General features: G+C 42.8%; 1 protein-coding gene across 5 annotated transcripts in view; it reads right to left on the bottom strand.

The window, feature by feature from the left end:
- prkn (parkin RBR E3 ubiquitin protein ligase) overlaps positions 1-21,649 on the bottom strand; it is a 702,314-nt gene that overhangs the window by 631,416 nt on the left and 49,249 nt on the right. For 3 of the 5 annotated variants that reach the window (XM_055639424.1, XM_055639422.1, XM_055639423.1), the window contains exon 2: positions 5,242-5,405. The exons of 1 other annotated variant lie outside the window; for it this stretch is intronic. In XM_055639424.1, coding sequence (XP_055495399.1) covers positions 5,242-5,405 — 164 coding nt within the window. The remainder of the gene's footprint in view (positions 1-5,241; positions 5,406-21,649) is intronic. One more of the 5 variants, XM_055639426.1, reaches the window with a different exon arrangement.

Below are 21,649 nucleotides of genomic sequence, written 5' to 3'. Positions count from 1 at the left end.
GAGCAATGGACAAATAGTTATACATTGCAGAATCTCATTAAACAACAAGAGCAGATAAACACGCAGCAAATGGAAATTGAACAACAGAGGAAGCTGCTAGAAAACGAAAACTTGCAGCCATGGGTCAGATCCCACATACAAAGAGGAAAACAAAGCAAATACATGAACCAGAAAATGAAACGCAGAATATCAGGAACAGGAAGAAATTTGCAAATTAGGACATTTAAAAAGGGAAGAAGCAGGGATACAGGCAGAGCTAGAGCGATTAGAAAGTGTTCGCAATTTACACATAAAGGAACGGGAAATGATAACACATAAAACAAGGGGTAATGTATTTGGTTTATGGAAGATGGGTGGAATGAAAGAAATATGTGCTGGTTTAGATAGGATTATTACAGTTATTAGGATGTATTGTAAGATAAATATAATAATACCATTTTGCAACAGTGTATTAATCAATTATATTTGAGGTAAAGAGCATATTACCATGGCCTAGATATGATTCTTACAGTTATGAGGATGTATTGGAAGATGACTGTAATAATACAATTGTGCAACAGTGTATTAATCAATGATATGTTAAGTAAAGAGCATGTATCGTGCAGGTGAAATCCAAGTTAAAGGGGGAAGAGTGTTAGGTATGTAATAGAAATGGTGTTACCTGCCTCCAAGTTAAAGGGGGAGGAGTGTTAGGTATGTGATATAATTAGCATATGTGATGTCTTGTGCAAGTACGCATGCGCAGGGAGACTCAAGGTGGCGTCCTGGAATAAAGAATTAGTATACTCCCATGTCCGAGTGTTATTTAAGTCTGTTCTAAGCACCCAAATACACAACATAACCTTTGAAATGTTTTTGTAGGCCTTGTATAACTTGTAGCATTGAATACTGCTTTCGCAGAGGTGCTATTAGTTCAGTTAGTTTAGTTTAGAGATACAGCACGGAAACAGGCCCTTCGGCCCACAGAGTCTGCGCTGACAACCGATTCCCACACAAACACTATCCTACAGAAACAAATTTACAATTATACCAAGCCAATTAACTTACAAACCTCTACGCCTTTGGAGTGTTGGAGGAAACCAGAAATCCCAGAGAAAACCCACGCGCCTCCATGACCAATGACAATGAATATGCCAAAAAAAGTCCATTGTTCAACAAATGACCACATTTATGTATTGTTCCATTGTTTCTCCAACATCTAGCTGACAATGCTCTCTTTAAATCTATGTAAGTTCTCAACAGTCACAAGACCTCTACATATTCATTCACCTTAACATACTTGGACCTCAGCCTTTGGCCTCCATCTCAAGTAGGGTGAGGTGAATGTTTGTTTGCGTCACCTCATGTCTTTCTTACTTGTTGAATAAGACCTGGTGAGTTACTTGTGTGGTGCGAATGTTACTTGTCACCTATCAGCCCAAGCCTTGATATTGCCCCAAGTCTTGCTACATTTAGTTGTGGACTGTTTCATTAACTGAGGAGTCGCAAATGATGCGGAACATTGTGCAAATATTCCTAATTTTGACCTTACAATTGAAGAAAAATAATTGACAAAACAGTTGCACATGGATGAGCCGGAGACACAACTCTGGGGAATACCTGCAGAGACGTTATGTGGCTGAGATGATTGACCTCCAAACACACAACCATTTGTTGTGCTAAATATGATTCCAACTAATGGAAAGTCTTTAATGCTGCCTTGATGTCAAGGGCAGTTAATCTCACGTCATCTGTGGAGTTCAGCTCTTTTCTCTATGTTTGCACCAAGGCTGTTATGATGTCAGGAGCTGAGTGACTTTGGTGGAACCCAAGCTGACCTTCTGTGTGCAGGTTGTATAAGCAAGTGCCGTTTGAAAGAGCTGTTGATTTTCCCTTCCCTCACTTTGCTGATGATTGAGAAAAGATTAATGGGGTGGAAATTAGCCAGTTTGGATTTGGCTGCTTCTTGTAGATAAGGCATACCTGGGCAATTTTCCATATTGTCAGATAAATGCCAATGTTGCAGCTGTACTGGAACATCTTGTCCGAGGACTTGGCCAGTTCTGGAACACAGGTCGTCAGTACTATTGCTGGCATATTGTCAAGTCTAACAGCCTTTGCTGTATCCAATGCCTTTAGCCTACTCTAAAGTTCAGCCCAGTGAGCAAAATTAGCTCTCCTACAATTCAGTCCTTAAAACATGCAAGTGATTTAGGGTAGGTGTAGGAAAGAACTGCAGATGCTTGTTTAAATCAAAGGACACAAAATGCTGGCTAACTCGGCGGGACAGGCAGCATCTCTAGAGTGAAGGAATTGGTGAAGTATCAAGTCGAGACCCTTCTTCAGACTGATGTCAGGGAAGTGAGTGGTACAGAGATAAAATGTAGTTGTAGACAGTAAGACTGGTGGGAGAACTGGGAAAGGGATGGAGAGATAGGGAAAGCATGGGCTACTTGAAGTTAGAGACGTCAATGTTCATACCGCTGGGATGTAAGCTACCCAAGCGAAATATGAGGTGCTGTTCCTCCAATTTGAGCTGTGCCTCACTCTGACAATGGAGGAGGCCCAGGACAGAAAGGTCAGATTGGGAATGGGAGGGGGAGTTAAAGTGCTGAGCAACCGGGAGATCAGGTAGGTTAAGGCAGACTGAGCCGAGGTGTTCAGCGAAACGATTGCTGAGCCAGCGCTTGGTCTTGCCGACGTACAGGCGTTGACAACGGGAACAGCGAATACAGTAGATGAGGTTGGAGGAGGTGCAAGTGAACCTCTGCTTCACCTGGAAAGACTGTCGGGGTCCTTGGATGGAGTCGAGGGGGGAGGTAAAGGGACAGGTGTTGCATCTCCTGTGGTTACAGGGAAAGGTACCTGAGGAGGGGGTGGTTTGGGTGGGAAGGAACGAGTTAACCAGGGAGTTGTGGAGGGAACGGTCTCTGCGGAAAGCAGAAAGAGGTGGTGATGGGAAGGTGTGGCCAGTAGTGAGATCCCGTTGGAGGTGGCAAAAATGTTGGGAGGATTATGTGCTGTATGCGACGGCTGATGGGGTGGAAGGTGAGGACAAGGGGGACTCTGTCCTTGTTACGAATGGGGGGGAGGGGGAGCAAGAGCAGAGCTGAGGGATATCAAGGAGATCCTAGTGAGAGCCTCATCTCTAATCAAAGAGAGGAATCTCGTCTCCTAAAGAATGAGGACATGTCCAATGACCTGGTATGGAAAACCTCATCCTGGGTGCGGATGCGGCATAGACGGAGGAATTGGGAGTAGGGGATAGAGTCTTTACAAGAAGCAGGGTGGGAAGAAGTGTAATCTAGATAGCTATGGGAGTCAATGGGTTTGTAATAGATGTAATCTGTTGACCATCTTTACAACAGCTTTGATGATGAGACTATGGCTGTGTTCAACCCCTCGTTTCCTTTGGTCAAAACCCATCTCTTTTGTCTTGCTAATTTTAAGGGGTAGGTTGTTATCCTGATACACAGACACAATGTCCTCAATCTCTTTCCTGGACTTTGTCTCATCATCATTCATAAAATCTATCTTTCATTTGAAATCATTAATGCTCGGGTAAAGCATGTCAACTGTATTTGATGTAAATTTGGACTATATATAACTGGAAAACTATTTATCGTGTTTTATTTATCTACTCTGATCTCAGATGGAGAGAATATCAGAGGGAATGTGCTTCTGGGCTGACGATGTAGTAGAAGTATTTTTTTTGTCAGTGTTAACATTAATAATTTTTCCTTTACGGGGAAGAGATGTGCTTGATTCAACATATGTACAGTATATATCTTGATCAATATCTTACAACATACTTATAATGACGTTTTTAAGTGGTGAGATGATAGTGAAAATATAAATAATCGAAAGAGACAGGTTTGCTTTGCTGAAGATTTCATCAGAACAAGGGAAAGAAATATACCATGCTCCTCACAGCAGACATGAATTTAGCAATTTAATATTTTCTTTCTTTACTCTTTTCTTGCACCATCTAGAACCTTGATCAAATGAACACATATGAATCATATAGCTAATTTGTATAATATTTTAAAGAAAATTATTCTTAAATTTGAAATAAATATCATTGTTCATCTATCTTAGAGAAGTTCCATGAAGAATAAAGAACTGTCAGTGAGGATTGGAAAAATTTGAAGAATTATTCATAATCCCAATACAAGCATAACAGACAGATACAGTAGATATCTAATTCCCTTGTATACATTGTGCAGTAATGGATAGTTACCAGAGGAGGAATATACAGGGCACAAAACTACAAAAGATATTTCTCAATCTCGCGTGGGACTCTTATAGGATCCAAACAAACCTATCACATTACATAATGCTTTTTTGAGAAGAAACATTCCTTTTAAAGAGAACGATATGAAAGAATTGTTCAAACTTTGACTATTTTTATACAATTCTTTTTAAGTTCCCTGGTTGTCCAAGTGACGAACCTAATACTATTCAGTGATGATATTCAAGGATGATTCTCTCTTGTTTTACTCAATTTCCTCCTTTCTCTCAAAGGTAATATAGCCCCACTGGACGATTAAACAGTGCATGAATCTGCTTCCCAACAGCACCTCCTCATAAGAAGCACAGAAGAAAGTCTTGGGTGGAAAAAGCAATCTTTAACAACTGATGTAGCAATTTTGTCTTCTGAATAATTCAATTGCAAACAAATGACCAGAGTTTCTACATGTTTTTGTGTTCTTAATCATTTTCATCGATTTCAACCAAAAGCACAAGGAATTCCCCAACCATATAAGCAAATCACAGATCTTAAAAATGTAAAGCCCAAACATCACACTCCAAGATGCGTTACAATTTACTAAAGGCAAAGAAACATCTAGATATTTTTGTTCTGTCGATTTTATTCTCCAAAAAATAATGCATTCCTGAAACCATGGTAATAACTATAAATTGCATTCACGTCCTCCTATCCCAACATTGAGCAAAGGTTGGAAAATGAAAATGTGAAAAAGAATACTAAAAGGAAAGTGCAGAAATGGATAACCAGCTCATCCAGACAGCAAACATTTGCTCAATCAGTGCAGACTTGTCTCCTGTTGTTACTTACACATTTGCTGCATAATTAAGGTCAGAATTAACAAAGCTGCATTGAATAAAGTTCAAGAAATCCCCAATCACTGTTTACTCGATGGCACCTGAGATCTGAATGTCAGACAGGCATTATTAGAACAATAAGCCACAGAGTTGGCAACCTCCCAGCAGGTAAAGAAAAAAAAAAAAGGGGGAACCTACCTGCAGTGTCGAATCATTCCTCAGCTCCTTTCCAACAAAGATCACACGCAGCTGGTCAATTGGAATACTTTGTTTCTTAGCAACTGCCTCCTTAAGTTGGAAGATGCTGGCATTTGGATCAATCTCCACTGGGAATCCATGGCTTGAACTAAACCTAACAAACACTGACCAAACATTAAATTAACACTTAATAGATCAAGACTAATGGAGAATACATTGTTTATGATTCTATGAAAAGCCAAAGAATAACTTAAGACTTTTTACACCCTTAAGTCGTATGGAAGCACGTTACAGAAATTGTTATTTTTGAAGTGTAGTTCGAAGTCTGAGACCGTTACAATGAACCATGTAATAACGCTCATTATCAGCAATCTAGTAATAGCTTGATAATCTGTTTTTGTAGGGTTGATTGCGAGATAAATAATTGCAACAGCACCAAATGTACTTTTAAACAATATTTTACGTTTTCAAAAAATAATATGCCAACAGGATAAAATTTAACTGAAGTGTTTAATTATCTGATCTGCCAGGTGACAACGTAGCAGGCCTGAAATCTCTCAATTTGAGCAAATGATATATATTTTAAAACACTCAGTATAATCTTTGCACATTCTCACTTGAACACACTCATTAGTGACTACATAAAAGTCACTTTACATAAACTATATTAGTGGTAAATAACAGTACCATAATTAAGCCATTGGTTCCAATCTATTATCCACACATTTAATGAATATGACTATTTTGTAAATGAAATCATGAAATCAAAAAGTTAATTTTAAAGCCCTAAATATTCAGCATATAATACTTTAGGAAGACTGGAGAATGCTAATCTAAGCAGAGGACCCTGCAGGTTAAGGGCCTGTCCCACTTGGGCGTCATTTGTGCGTAATGACATGTAAATGATATCGCGAAAATGACGTCCAAGTGGGACAGGCCCTTTAGTATTGTTTTAATCAGGTGCATTAAGAATTTACAAAAAACACATCCATGCATCATATCATATCTATCTACATACTTTTAGATCTACATACTTTTAGAACCCCCTGTGTGTGTGTGTGTGTGTGTGTGTGTGTGTGTGTGTGTGTGTGTGTGTGTGTGTGTGTGTGTGTGTGTGTGTGTGTGTGTGTGTGTGTGTGTGTGTGTGTGTGTTTTTTTTGTGTGTGTGCCATTTTGCATGTGAAATGTATCTCCTCGAAAACCAGATGCCGAAACGGGACAATTTTTACATATTTCAGTAGAGATTTTCCTTGTGATTTTAGAAATCCGCTACTCTGTACATTTGGTACATTATTTTCCTGACTTTTTAATTAAAATTGTTGACCAATGTGACCTTTTTTAAAAATCTGACCGCTGCCCAGCTGCTGACGTTACAATAACAGTGAAATTTTTACATCTTCTGGTAGAAATTTTCCTTATGATTTCAAAAATCCAATCCTCTAAACATTTGGTCAATTATTTCCCGAGATATATACTAAAATTTATAACCAAACTGACATTTAATAAAATAATTAAGGTTGCCCAGCTGCTGACCTCACAATGCCTTTCCTTCGTGTCACCCCCCCCCCCCCCCCCCCCCCCCCCGCTCTGGATCAACGTAGCTGCTGTCAACGTGCATGCACAGTTTTCTACGAGGTACGTTAGCCCACCCATTCCCCCGTTCTTCAAAAAAGGCGCAGAAAGATCGAGAAGGTTCTGCAGCAAAGATCCTACAGCTCAGCTCCGCTATAGGATCTTTTCTGCAGATCGCGAGGTCACTGGCGCTCACGCGATGAAGAAGCTTTTCTTCTCCCCTCACTGCCCCGTGCACTCGTTAAGCAAGAAGCTTCCCCCTCATGCCCGGGTCCAGCTGTTCTTTTAAGCCACGCCCCAATGCCCCCCCTCTCCCCCCCCTTTTTGCCCCACGCTGTGGGTTTCCAGAGAGTCACCCCCCCACCTGGTTCCTGTCCCCTCCTCCAGCATTTGCCCCTTCCCCCACTCACTCGCTCGGCTCTCCCCCTCCTCCACCCTCCTCTTCTCCCTCCGCTTCCCTCCACCCGTCGTCACAGGGACCCGAACCCACCCCCCCCCCCACCCCTTTCTGGATTGCCTGGCGCTCATCTATCCCAGTGCCCACCATTCCCCCGTTCTCCCTGGCGATGGGCTCGGCTCTTCCAAAGATTGAGGCTCCGCTAGATCGCTTTGGGGATCTTTTCCAAAACCGAGGGGACGAAGCTTCTCCTCTGCCCCGTTCCGCCCCACCCATCCCCCGCCTGCTCATCCAGCTGTGGGTTTCCAGAGAGTCACAGGCTGGTTCTGTCTCTCTCCGCATTTTGCAGACCAGCCCACTCACTCGCTCTCTCCCCTCCCCCCCCTGCCCTGCTTCTCACCTCTCTTCCCTCCCCACCCGTCACAGGGAACGACCTCCTCTCTGGGGAGGCCCGATCATCTATCCCACCCCCCCCCCCCCTCCCTGGCCTGGCTCGGCTCTGTCACGTTGATGGGTGCGCTTCCCTTTGCGGAAGCCACGATCGGCTGGTACCTCCGCTGCTTTTCACCGTCCTCGGATCGCTCCGTATCTCGCTCGGGCCCCCGCGAGCTGCTGTCCCGCCCCTCTCTCTCTCTCTCTCTCTCTCCATCCCCCTCTCTCTCTCTCTCTCTTCCTCCCTCTCCCCCCCCTCCTCTCTCTCTCCCCCTCCCCCCGCTCTCTCTCCCTGCTCTCTCTCTCCCCACCTCTCTCCCTCTCCTCTCTCTATTCCCCTCTCCCCATCTCTCTCTCCCCCTCTCTCTCCCTCCTCCCTCACCCTCTCCTCCTTCTCTCCCCACCCCCCACCCTCCCTCCTCTAAACCCCCTTCCCCCCTCCCCTCCACACCCTCCCATCCACCCCCTCCCTACACCCTTCCCCCTCCCCCCCTCCCCCCTACACCTCCCCTCCACCCCCTCCCCCTCCCTTCCCCCCACCTCTCCCCTCCCTTCCCACCGCATCTCCCCTTCCCTTCCACCCGGCCAGCCCCCCTCACCCCCCTCTCTCTCCTCCCATCTCTCTCGTTCCTCCTCCCCCACCCCTCCCCCCCTCACCCACCCTCCCTCCCTCTCCTCCTCCCCTCCACCCCCCCCCCCCCCCCTCTGTCTCTTGCCCTTCTCTCTGCCTCTCTCTCTGTCTCTCCCCATTTCTCTCTCTGCCCTCACTCTCTACCCCCCTCCCTCTCTAGACGTGGGGGTGGTTAGTGTGTGTGACGCCGCATGCCGCCACCCCCCCCCCCCCGCAAACGCGCGTTGGGCCTGCACTTGGTCTAGTTAATCTTTAAAAATGTTTACAGATACTTTAAAATAAATTGAAAAAACATCATATCAGGTAAGTAGATATATCATTTTATCATAAGAAATATCAATCATATTACTGTAAATACAGCTAATCAACATTGTCTGACAAAGATAAAACACGGAAGAACTGGGAATATTCTGCAGGTCGAACAGCAACTGCAGAGAGAACAAAGAGTTAGATTTTACGTTGATAATCTGAAATAATAACTGTTTCTCTCACCACAATTGCTGCTTCACCTGAGACATCGCCTGACCTGCTTTCAGTATTTGCCATTTCAGATTCACAGAATGCGCATTTTCTGACTTTCAATTCTTTTTCAGTGCATTTGTACAAAAATCCATGGGGAACAAATCTTTATCAAACTTATACAAGTAACAGAACTCAGAGAAACTAGATGCTATCCAAAACCCTATGTACCTTTTCAAAACGCACTGGTACATATCCATGCACTATTGGCATAAGGGGTTATGAAAATCTCAGAGCTCAAGTCCTAAGTGTCATTTTTCCACTTGCAATGTTAATCCTGAGCAATTTTCTACAGTAAGAAGTGAATCGTTTAACAAAATCTCCAATGGTTTCTTTGTCAAAAAATTTGATTCTATCTTCCGTTTGATATGTTGTGTGTGGGTTGATTTGAAATTTCCAGAGTTTGTCAGCTTGTATTTTCTTAAAAGCTGTTCCTGTCTCACCTATGGCATCCATATGACAGCTAGTGATAACTCTTTCACAATTATAGACAAGGAAGTGGCTGCATGCTGAAAAACAAAAGCAGGATAGAAATAACTTGAAAGGTTACTCAAAGAACAGGAAATTGGAATGGTGGATTGATACTGAGATTCAGAATACCACTGCACAATGGCATAGAGCAGTCGCTGCAGCTGGCAGAAGTGGGTGGAAGGAGGAGTTTAATTATTGTTTGTTTTCTTTGTTGTAGTGGGGACCAAAAAGTAAAAGCCAAGTACTTCGCCAAAGAGGATGAAATCAGAATTATGATTGAGCTACTTTGGTGTGAAGGAAAAATAAACAAATTAGAAAAGGGGATAAGCAGTTTATCTGCAAATAAATATGTGCCAGAACATAAGACCTGTAAGAAATAAAAGAACGATAAATAAAATAAGGGAAATTGCAGAGATACACTTAACACAAAGTAGAATCCCAACTCTGCAAATTACTGGTGTTCTGATCTCAGTAAGATTATTGTGAGCACCAAGGTTAAGAAGCCTCTCAGAAATGAACATGCACAGGGAGAATCCACGACAGGTTGTGCTTGTACATCTGCCTGAGGCATGTTTTAAAACAACCTTGGAAGCATCTTGGAAATAGGCTACACTCTTCCCCTTTTCAACGAAGAGCGAAATCTATATAACTAAAAGTCTTATCTTGACCACTTCCTGTCTGCGCTGTATATTGATTTTAGAAAAAACGCTACCATATATCGCTGTGATTTTTGGCCATCTTACTCACAGTCCTCCTCCGCTGAGGCAGCCCCGAGGATTTTTCCGATCGATGAAAAGTTATGAATGTTTTAAAAATCTTGAGATCAGCTGATTGGTCCTCTCGCCTGTTAATGACCATGATGAAGGTAACGCCCCTTCCGGGGGGGGGGGGGGGGGGGGGGGGGGAGGGAAGGACTATAAAACCCCGGATGCCTGGACGTGAGTCAGTCACTCTGGAAGATCGCGAGGGAGAGTCCACAACTGCGATTCCTAGCTGTGAATCAACTGAACTGTGAGTCTGCAATGTACTTGCAATAAATGATTCGTTAGCGCTTAATGACAATGCATTGAGTTGTTTGGCAATTTGGTGGCCTGCACTCTACTTGAAATGCTATAGAATTGAAATTTGTGGCCTGCACTCTGCTTGAAATGCTATGAAATTGAATTTGGTGGCCTGCACTCTGCTTGAAATGCTATGAAATTGAATTTGGTGGCCTGCACTCTGCTTGAAATGCTATGAAATTGAAGTTGGTGGCCTGCACTCTTGGAATTGGAATTTCAAGGAATAGCCGTGAGTGAACTGCCAGCCCACCAGCCCTGAGCGACTGATCTGCCAGCCCACCAGCCCCGAGTGGCTGAGCTGCCGGCCCACCAGGCCTGAGTGGCTGAGCTGCCAGCCTACCAGGCCTGAGTGACTGAGCTGCCAGCCCACCAGACCTAAGTGACTGAGTTGCCAGCGCAAGAATCCATTCGGCCCACAATGTCCATACTAGCCCTCTGAAAACCAGTTCCTTCGGCCCACAACACCCATACTAGTGCCTCAGAAAGCCCCTCCCCCACCCCACTGGCCACCAATATTGGAATTGGTGAAGAGGTGGAATATTGTGTTGGGGGACCAGCCCTTCTGTGTGAACATGGGACCCAACGGGTCCCACTTAGTCTAGTTATATACTAAATCCACACAGTTCTGAGCCTGAGTACTGCATCTGGAGCTGTGGCTGATTGGTGCTGTAAACACTGGAAATTGCCCAGGACCTGAAAGGAAGGAGAGCAGGAACTTGGAAGAGGTGTGGGACAGAGCTCTTTGAGGTAAAGATGCCTTTGGAGTACTCAAGAGGTAGTTGATTACAGGTTGAAGTGCAGAGTTCAGGGAAACGTGCATAGGAAAGGTTTAGAGGGAAATGGACCAAAAATGGGATTATCTTAGATGGGGTATTTTGGTCGGCACAGATGAGTTAGACCTAAAAGATGAGATTTCTAGAAATCTGGCAAATTAATACAGGAACTCAAAGTGGCAAAATACAAGACTGTTCAATCAGAATTCATACCTGACCACTGCTGTAAACCTGAATGTTCATGACATAGGCAAGTTCCACCACTGTAAAAACATTATTCCTAAGGCCCAAAATAGGTCCAAAAATATATTGGGTTCCATTTATAAGTAAATTTATACCTTAAGGCAAAAGTAAAATTTCAAAATTTCTTCTTTGCACTATTTTTAAAACAAGAACTGCCACTTTTGACATTATCTGTTCAGATCAGCACAGCCACAGTAAGAGAAGTTCAGAGATTACCATTTAGACTAGATTAATCTCATAAAAGCAAACACACTGTGAACATTCACAATACCATTAAACACAACTATGTGTCTGCTTAATACAAATTACCAGTTTACTCTTTGCAATGTCCATTTCTCTTCCTCTGTCCCCACAAGTAATAACTGAATACAAACTGACTGCATGACATTTTCTTATTAAGATGAATCAAAAGGACAGGATAAATTCTTAGCTTGTAAACTAAAATGTATTGTGGTCATTATTTGCAATTTTGATCAGACCCAGGATTGTTTAGGGCAGTGACGTGTGCTGATGAAATTTTGCAGTAAACTTTTGAGTATTTACTCTGGTGGGAGATTTGGAGAGAGGATTGATTAGGCAGATGATACTAATTGTCACTTAAGGGGTTATGTTATAAAACATTCTGAAATGGCAAAGCAGGCATTTATATATCTAGGAAAGAGTAAGCAAAAAATGAATATTTGGAAATCACTGCTCTAGGCTCTAACATATTTGGAAAATCACTGCTGTAGGCTCCAATAGGTTTGAATTCAGTTCCTTCATGTCTAAAAAGATTGAATTATTATTAACCTTTTTTTAATCCTTTTCAACTGTTATTTAAGTACTTTGTCACAGATTTAGATTGAAGCAGTTTTGCCTTTGCTAAATTATAATTGGTAACAATAGCCATTGTCCCAAATTAGATAACCAATAGTTGAGTTGAGTTTAGTCTATTGTCACGTGTACCAAGGTACAGTGAAAAACTTTTGTTGCATGCTAACCAGACTGCAGAAAGACAATACATGAAAATTGAGCTATCCACAGTGTACAAATACATGATAAAGGGAAAAATGTGAATAATGTTTAGTGCAAGATAAAGTCCAGTAAAGGCTGATGAATAATAATTTTAATAAACAATATTGTCCAAATTAATTGTGGTTATTTAAACAGCACTCTTAAAATGTTTTAGGTTCAATAATTTCTTCTTGTTGTAGGGAAAAAAATCAATAGAAAAGAATCATTGGATTCTCTCCAAGCGTACATATAAGAATGTATTTACAAAAGCTGTTGGATTTACAAGCCCAGACTTTTAATCACACCATGCAAATTGTGAAAACTCTTGTTTACGTGTCCTAGAGTCCCATCAGAATATATCCTCAGATTTATGGACTGAATGGTAATAATTTGCAATTTTTTTTAATTTGGATGCCTCATGTTGCTAGGATATTGACTTTGGGCACATATGGGCTCAGTAAGATACTCTCACAGGACTGACATCCAGTACTCTCTTGACTTTGTGCGAATATAAATTGCAGGAGTGATATTACAACCATATGGTATTGTCAGAATTGACCCCAGAGCAACGATGCTAGCCATCTCAGATGCTCAGCACACTCTATCCTGATGAATGCCACTGTCAATGTTCATGAAACTGACCACTAACTCCATGCTGAATATAGGACTCCGTGTATCTATTAGAGGATTTTGAAAAGATATAGAGCTTGCATTTCTTCTTCATCTTTTATGTCCTGAGGATGCCGGCAGAAGGCTTACACCTTTGAAATACTAATGGAAAAGCATAGAACAGAGTCGCTCAGGAAACATATAATGATTAAATAATTTCCTTTTATGATATTGACCATAAATATAGGTCAGAGCACTACTTTGAATTCACCTCCTTCTTTCCAGGATAATGCTGTTGGATCATTAGATGGAGGAACCAGATGAGAAAATAATTGAATATTCAACAGATGGCATCTCCAAAAATGCAGGATGTTCTTCGGCCCGCCAACATAGATTATGTGGAAAGACTTTATAAAGTGGAGCCTGAATGCTCATCTTCAACACCACAGAAGATAGGGAGATAGTAAGTCGTCCTCAGTTGCATTAGCAAAAAAGTGTTGAAGATAAAGACAAAATGCTTAAGTAACTCAGTGGAACAGGCAGCATCTCTGCATAAAAGGAATAGGTGTTGTTTTGGGTTGAGACCCTTCCTCAGAAGCAATGCAACTTCAGAAGAAGGGTCTCGACCCGAAATGTCACCCATTCCTTCTATCCAGAGGTGATGCCTGTTCCGCTGAGTTACTCCAGCATTTTGCATCTATCTTCAGTGTAAACCGGCATCTGGAGTTAGCAAAAAGTGTTGTCCAGTTACCTACATGTATACTCCTTCTTTGAACCAAATTTTAGGAAATAACAACAATACAAACATTCATAGAATGATACAGCATGGATACACGCCCTTCAGCTCAACTCAACCAAAATGCCCCATTCTAATTAATCCCATTTGTCCGTGCTTGGCCCATATCCCTTTAAACCTGTCATAGAAACATAGAAAATAGGTGCAGGAGGAGGCCATTCGGCCCTTCGAGCCAGCATCGCCATTCATTGTGATCATGGCTGATCGTCCCCAATCAATAACCCATGCCTGCCTTCTCCCCATATCCCTTGATTCCTCTAGCCCCTAGAGCTCTATCTAACTCCCTCTTAAATCCATCCAGTGATTTGGCCTCCACTGCCCTCTGTGGCAGGGAATTCCACAAATTCACAACTCTCTGGGTGAAAAAGTTTTTTTCTCACCTTTGTCTTAAATGGCCTCCCTTTTATTCTAAGACGGTGGCCCCTGGTTCTGGACTCGCCCAATATTGGGAACATTTTTCCTGCATCTAGTTTGCCCAGTCCTTTTATAATTTTATAATTCTATAAGTACCCCCTCATCCTTCTAAACTCCAGTGAATACAAGCCTAGTCTTTTCAATCTTTCCTCATATAATAATAATAATAATAATAATAATAATAATAATAATAATAATAATAATAATAATAATAATATTACATTTTATTCATGGGCGCCTTTCAAGAGTCTCAAGGACACCTTGCAAAAATTTAGCAGGTAGAGGAAAAATATGTAAGGGGAATGAAATAAATAGTAGAGACATGACTAGTACACAAAGTAAATACAGAATTCAATACAAAACACAGTATGAGGCAATTAATGCACAGATGAAAAGGGACGGCACGTGGGGCTAAGGATAGGCAGAGGTGAAGAGATGGGTCTTGAGGCGGGAATGGAAGATGGTGAGAGACACGGAATTGCGGATCAGTTGGGGGAGGGAGTTCCAGAGCCTGGGAGCTGCCCTGGAGAAGGCTCTGTCCCCAAAACTGCGGAGGTTGGACTTGTGGATGGGGAGAAGACCAGCTGATGTGGATCGGAGGGACCGTGAGGGTTGGTAGGGGGAGAGGAGGTCAGTGAGATATGGGGGGGCCAGATGGTGGAGGGCTTTGTAGGTGAGGATCAGGATTTTGTAGGTGATCCGGTGGGAGATGGGAAGCCAGTGAAGTTGTTTGAGGACTGGAGTGATGTGATGCCAGGATTTGGTATGGGTGATGAGTCGGGCGGCTGCATTCTGCGTCACATGACAGTCCCGCCATCCCAGGGATCAATCTCATGAACCTACGCTGCACTGCCTCAATCACAAGGATGTCCTTCCTCAAATTAGAAGACCAAAACTGTACACAATACTCCAGATGTGATCTTTCCTATCCATGTACCTGTCCAAATGTCTTTTAAATGTGTTATCAAACCTGCCAAATTTACTTCCTCTGGCAGCTCGTTTCATATACCCACCACCTTCTGTGTGAGAAAGTTGCACCTCAGGTTCCTATTAAATCTATCCGCTCTCACCTCACTCAACTATATTGCACATATAATACCTGTGTCTGAGAACAAATTTCTGCCTACAGTCTACAGAACCATACGTTGGATAAAATTACGGTAGACATAGCATTGTTAATAATTCATAGTTTATTATGTGGTTCTACCTTATATTTTGGGTTTGTTTCTCTTGCAAATACATGGTGGTGTTGGACATTGACAATATCGCCTGGCTAGGTTAACCTCTGCAACACTGACCTAGTGCCGACAACAGGACAAAGGGCCTTTAACTGAAAGGGCTAAAACTCTGCATTTTTAACAAATTTGGACTTCAATCATACAAAAATCATGAAATTATTTTTCTTACAAACAGTTCAGTAGAGTACTCCCGAACCTCCACCAGCAAGGGTGCAGAAATACTGCAGTACTAGACTACTGAGCCCAAATGCGCCATTTTCAAAGTCCTCATTCCAGTTATGCTGGTGCTTGTTCCACGCAAGTTTCAGGCTGTTGTGGGCCTCCAGCCATCTTCTACATTGTTCGCCACGTCACTATCCTCACCCATCCACCTTTGTTCCCCAGAAGCGCAGCACCATGACGGCACGGTAAACCAGACTCCAATTCCCTGTCCTCTCCTAATGGCCTCGCAACTCATCCTTCATCACTACGCCACAACGGTACACAATAGCGCTACAATTTCTGGCCCACCTTACTCACCATGGTCCTGTGGTGTGCTGTATCAAGTTATGTTCAGATTTATGGTATATTTTACAAGTTATTCACATTTTAAACTTTACAAAAAACCCTTCGACAAAAAGTGTTGCATCTGCATTGCCCGTTAGCAGCTTATGACGTCACAATGGGATCCCAAATCACATTTACATAAAAAAATTGCAAACAAATTCTGTTTTATTTAAATTCTTCCATTTTCATTCACAATGACGTTTCAATGGGATCGCGAATCTCATAAACATTTAAAATATCGCAATTTTATAAAAAACCTCTGTTTTATTCAAATTCTTGGGGGGAGATTTCATTTACAAAAAAAATAGCGATTTTCATTGTGGGGGTGGCATAGGGGGGAGGTTTCATTTACAAAAAAAACGCGTTTTATAAAATTTATTTTTTAATCGCTATTTTCATTGTGGGGGGTTGGGATGGGGGGGAGGTTTCCATTTACATGAATAATCGCTGATAAAAACTCCCTTTTCAAAAAAACTGATTTTCATTGTGGGGGTGGGATAGAGGGGAGGTTTCCATTCACATTAAAAAAAATCGTAGAAAGAAAACTTGTTTTTTTTTAATTCATTGTGGGGGGATGGGATAGCGAGGAGATTTAATTTGGAAAAAAAACACAATTTTCATTGTAGGGGGGTGGGATATGGGGGAGATTTCCATTTCCATTTAAAAAAAATCGCAAAACAAAATCAATTAAAAAAATAATCGCTATTTTCATTGTGGGGGGTGGGATAGACAGACAATAGATAATAGGTGCAGGAATAGGCCATTTGGCCCCTCGAGCTAGCACCGCCATTCAATGTAATCATGGCTGATCATCCACAATCAGTACCCCGTTACTGCCTTCTCCCCATATCCCCTGACTGCATTATCTTTAAGAGCCCTATCTAACTCTCTCTTGAAAGTATCCAGAGAACCGGCCTCCACCGCCCTCTGAGGCAGAGAATTCCACAGACTCACAACTCTCTGTGTGAAAAAGTGTTTCCTTATCTCTGTTCTAAATGACTTACCCCTTATTCTTAAATGGTGGCCCCTGGTTCTGGACTCCCCCAACATCGAGAACACTCCCCCAACATCGGGAACATGTTTCCTGCCTCTAGCGTGTCCAAACCCTTAATAATCTTATATGTTCCAAAAAGATTCCCTCTCATCCTAAATTCCAGAGTATACAAGCATAGGCGCTCCATTATCTCAGTATATGACAGACCCCCCCCCATCCCGGGAATTAACCTTGTGAACCTACGCTGCACTCCCGCAAGAATGTCCTTCCTCAAATTTGGAGACCAAAACTGCACACAATACTCCAGGTGTGGTCTCACTGGGGCCCTGTACAACTGCAGAAGGACCTCTTTGGTCCTATACTCAACTCCTCTTGTTATGAAGGCCAATATGCCATTCGCTTTCTTCAATGCCTGCTGTACCTGCATGCTTACTGTAAGAGAGAGGGTGAAGTGGAGGGGGAGGGAGTATTGGGGGACAGGGAATGAAGGAGGATAGGGGTAGGAAGAGGGATGGCGAGGCGCAGTTGGGGAGGGTTGCCATGACTCGTGTTACAACGGGGATCTCTGACATCACAACGGGAACCCGTCAGCCACGCCTGCGCAGTTGGGGGCTATGAGTGAGTGGTGGAATATTGCGTTTGGGGACAAGCCCTCCCATGTGACATGGACCAAACATGTCCCACTTGGTCTGGTATATTATTAAAACTCTCATCTTGTTTGTTTCTATGTCTCTGAGTCTGACTGTCTGCTTTTGAAATTACGCCAAACGGTACACAATAGCGCTACAATTTTTGGACTACCTTACTCATCATTGTCCTGTGGTGTGTGTATCAAGTTTCAATCAGATTGATGGTATATTTTGCAAGTTATTCACATTTTTAACTTTGCTAAATCCACTTTGAGAGAAATAATTTCAAGTTGCAGTGGTAGTTAGCAGCTAGGATGTCATAATGGATCTCATTTACATAAACTGTCGACTTAACTTTTCACTGTAAAAATCCAATTGCACTTTCTGGCCCTGCCCGTAACCATGTTAGGGTTAGGCATTTTCCTCTCAGTGGAAGAGGGTTAGGGTTAGGGCAGGGGTCGGCAACCTAAGGTCCACAGGCCAGATCCTGCCCGTAACGCGAAAACATCCAGCCTGCAGGCGGGTTTTTTTTCTGCGGAAATCCATGACGGAGCCGGCGCTATGGGGGTGCTGAGGGTGGCCGTGGGCCAAGCTGAGCAACAGGGGGGAAGAGAGGGGGTCAGTCAGTCGGTTGGGCTGTCGGCAGGCCGGTCGGTGTTGCAGCGTGCGAGCGGGCGGACTGACGGAGCCAGCGCTATAGGAGCCGCTGGCATGCAGGGCAGTGCTGCTCCCCACCATGTTGATATTCGGTGTAATTGTGGCATGCTGGCTGAAGTGGACGCGCAGAACGGCCACATGTACAGAGCCCACAGCCGGTCCCACAGCGGCTCCAGCTCCAGCCGTGGGCAGCTCTGGCAAGGGAGCGAGTTAGGGTTAGGGATAGGCATTTTCCTCTCAATGGAAGATGCCTTAGCCTTCCCCCAGCTTGGCATTGCCCCAGTCCCACTATGGTCGTGACCCCCCACTATACATACTGGCAGTCAGTGGGGTTCAGTAAACTGGATCTGCCCTCACCATTAATTATGCGGGTTCAGGAGCCGGTGAAACACGGGACCTCTGCGGCAGTCCCCTATTCAATGTACCCATATACAGCTATATACTATTGAGCACAAGAGGGCGCAGTTACTTTTTTTAATTAGCTTAATTAATTAGTGTGCAACTTTTTGCACTGATGAGTTATGAATTCCTCATCAATGATGTTTTATCTAAATATCTGCCAAATTTCAAGTAGATACCAGACATGGGTCACGAAAGTTAAAATCTAGTGCCACCTCGGCCCACGGCCTAAAAGGAATTTTTCAAAGCAAAAAAAGGTCAGTTCTTGAGTGGCCAAGTCAATCACCCGATCTGAACCCAATTGAGCATGGCTTTTATATGTTGATGAGAAAACTGAAGGGGACTAGCCCCCAAAACAAGCATAAGCCAAAGATGGCTGCAATACAGGCCCGGCAGTGCATCACCAGAGAAGACACACATCAACTGGTGATGTCCATGAATCGCAGACTTCAAGCAGTCATTGCATGCAAAGGATATGTAACAAAATATTAAACATGACTACTTTCATTTACATGACATTACTGTGTCCCAAACATTATGGTGCCATGAAATGGGGGGGGGGGGACTATGTGTAAACACTGCTGTAATTTCTACATGGTGAAACTAAAATGTATAAAAATGGCCTTTATTAAAATCTGACAATGTGCACTTTAACTATGTGTGATTTTTTTCTATTACAAATCTCAAATTGTGGAGTACAGAGGCAAATAAATAAATGATGGGTCTTTGTCTCAAACATTATGGAGGGCACTGTAGTATTATATAGTTGGAATTATGGAGACATGGCTCCAGGGTTACCAAGGCTGGGAGCTAAACATGCAGGGGTACTCGATATTCAGGAAGGATACACAGAGAAGGTGGGGTAGCATTACTGGTTAAAGAGGAGATTAATGCAAGAGCAAGGAGAGACATTAGCTTGGATGCTTTAGAATCGATATGTGTAGAACTGCAAAATAGCCAAGGGCAGAAAACACTAGTTGGAGTGGTATAGACCATCAAACAGCAGTAGGGAGGTTGGGGATAGCATCAAACAGGAAATTAGGAATGCGTGTAGGAAAGGTACAGCGGTTATCATTAATCTGCATATACAGTGCATTTAGAAAGTATTCAAACCCCTTCACTTTTTCCACATTTTGTTATTTTATAGCCTTAAAAAATTAAAATGGGAAAGCGACTCAACCGTGGCTGAAGAGGGAAGTCAAGCATAGTGTTAAAGCCAAGGAAGAGGCATATAAATTGACCAGAAGAAGTGGCAAACCAGAGGACTGGGAGAAATTTAGAACTCAACAGAAGAGGACAAAGGGGTTAATTAAGAGGGGGGAAAAAAAAGCATGAAAGAAAGCTTGCGGGGACTGAAGGCAGATAAATTCCCAGGGCCTGATGGTCTACATCCCAGAGTACTCAAGGAAGTGGCCCTAGAAATCGTGGATGCATTGGTTATTTTTGTCCAATGTTCTCTCGACAGTTCCTGTGAACTAGAGAATAGCCAATTTAACTCCACTTTTTAAGAAAGGAGGGAGAGAGAAAATGGTGAATTATAGACTAGTTAGCGTTACAGCGGTAGTGGGGAAGATGCTGGAGTCGACTATTAAATATGTTACAGCAGCATATTTGGAAAGCAGTACTGGGATCGGTCAAAGTCAGCCTGGATTTATGAAGAGGAAATCATGCTTGACTAATCTTTTGGAATTTTTGAGGATGTAACAAGTAGAATGGATAAGGGAGAGCCAGTGGATGTGGTGTATCTAGACTTTCAAAGCTTTTGACAAAGTCCCACACAAGAGATTAGTGTGCAAAATTAGGGCACATGGTATTGGGTATTGACTCCAGCTTTTCTGTGTAACCTTGGATAGAGAACTAGTTGGCAGACAGGAAGTAAAGAGTAGGAATTAACCAATCCTTTTTAGAATGGCAGGCAATGACTAGTGGGGTGCAGCAAGGCTCGGTGCTGGAACCCCAGTTGTTTACAATATATATTAACGATTTAGACGAGGGAATTAAATGTAACATCTCTAAGTTTGCGGATGACACAAAGCTGGGTGGCAGTGTCCAATCCAATCCAATCCAACTTTATTTGTTAAGCACTTTAAGACAACCAATGTTGAACAAAGTGCTGTACAGTGGAATAAACAAGACATCATAAACAGACAACATAACAGAACATAACATAACAGCTCACATAAAGCGCAAAAATACAACAATAAATTAAAAGACATAAAACATGAGTAAAAATAATAACCACACGATAAAACAATCAAAAAAGAAATTAAATCAAGTAAATAAAGTCGACATCTTACTGGGAATCAAAGGCCACGGAGAAGAGATGGGTTTTTAGAAGTGATTTAAAAACAGACAGAGAAGAGGCCTGTTTAATGTGGAGAGGCAGATCGTTCCATAATTTGGGTGCCGACACAGCAAAGGCACGGTCCCCTCTGAGCTTCCGCTTAGTTTTAGGCCCACTCAGGAGCAGCTGATTATCTGACCTGAGAGAGCGGGCGGGTGTACAAGGATGTAGAAGCTCAGATAGGTAGGGCGGGGCAAGACCATTTAGGGATTTAAAAGCAAATAAAATAATTTTAAAATGGATCCTAAACTGAATAGGCAACCAGTGAAGTGAGGCTAAAATGTGCGAAATGTGCTCATATTTACATGTGCCAGTTAAAAGACGTACAGCTGCATTCTGTACCATCTGGAGACGGGCGATGGAGGACCCACTAACCCCCACATACAGTGCATTGCAGTAATCCAGCCGAGTGGTAACAAATTATTGTATTGTATTGTATTGTATTGTATTGTATTGTATTGTAAGGCATGGATTACCGTCTCAAAGTGCTGCCTTGACAGAATTGGCTTTATTTTGGCCAGCTGCCTCAAATGGAAAAAACTTGATTTAACAACAGCCTTGATCTGACTGTCAAATTTTAGCTCAGGGTCCACTTTAACCCCTAGGTTTGTGATGCTTGGTTTAATATACTGGGCCAGGGAGCCCAAATCTACAGGGGGGGCCCCAGTGGTGCCACCAAAAACCATTACT

The sequence above is a fragment of the Leucoraja erinacea genome, chromosome 8 (assembly GCF_028641065.1).
Source record: "Leucoraja erinacea ecotype New England chromosome 8, Leri_hhj_1, whole genome shotgun sequence".
Taxonomy (NCBI): domain Eukaryota; kingdom Metazoa; phylum Chordata; class Chondrichthyes; order Rajiformes; family Rajidae; genus Leucoraja; species Leucoraja erinaceus.
Note: the sequence above shows the minus strand (reverse complement) of the source record. Positions and strands in the feature narration are given on the sequence as shown.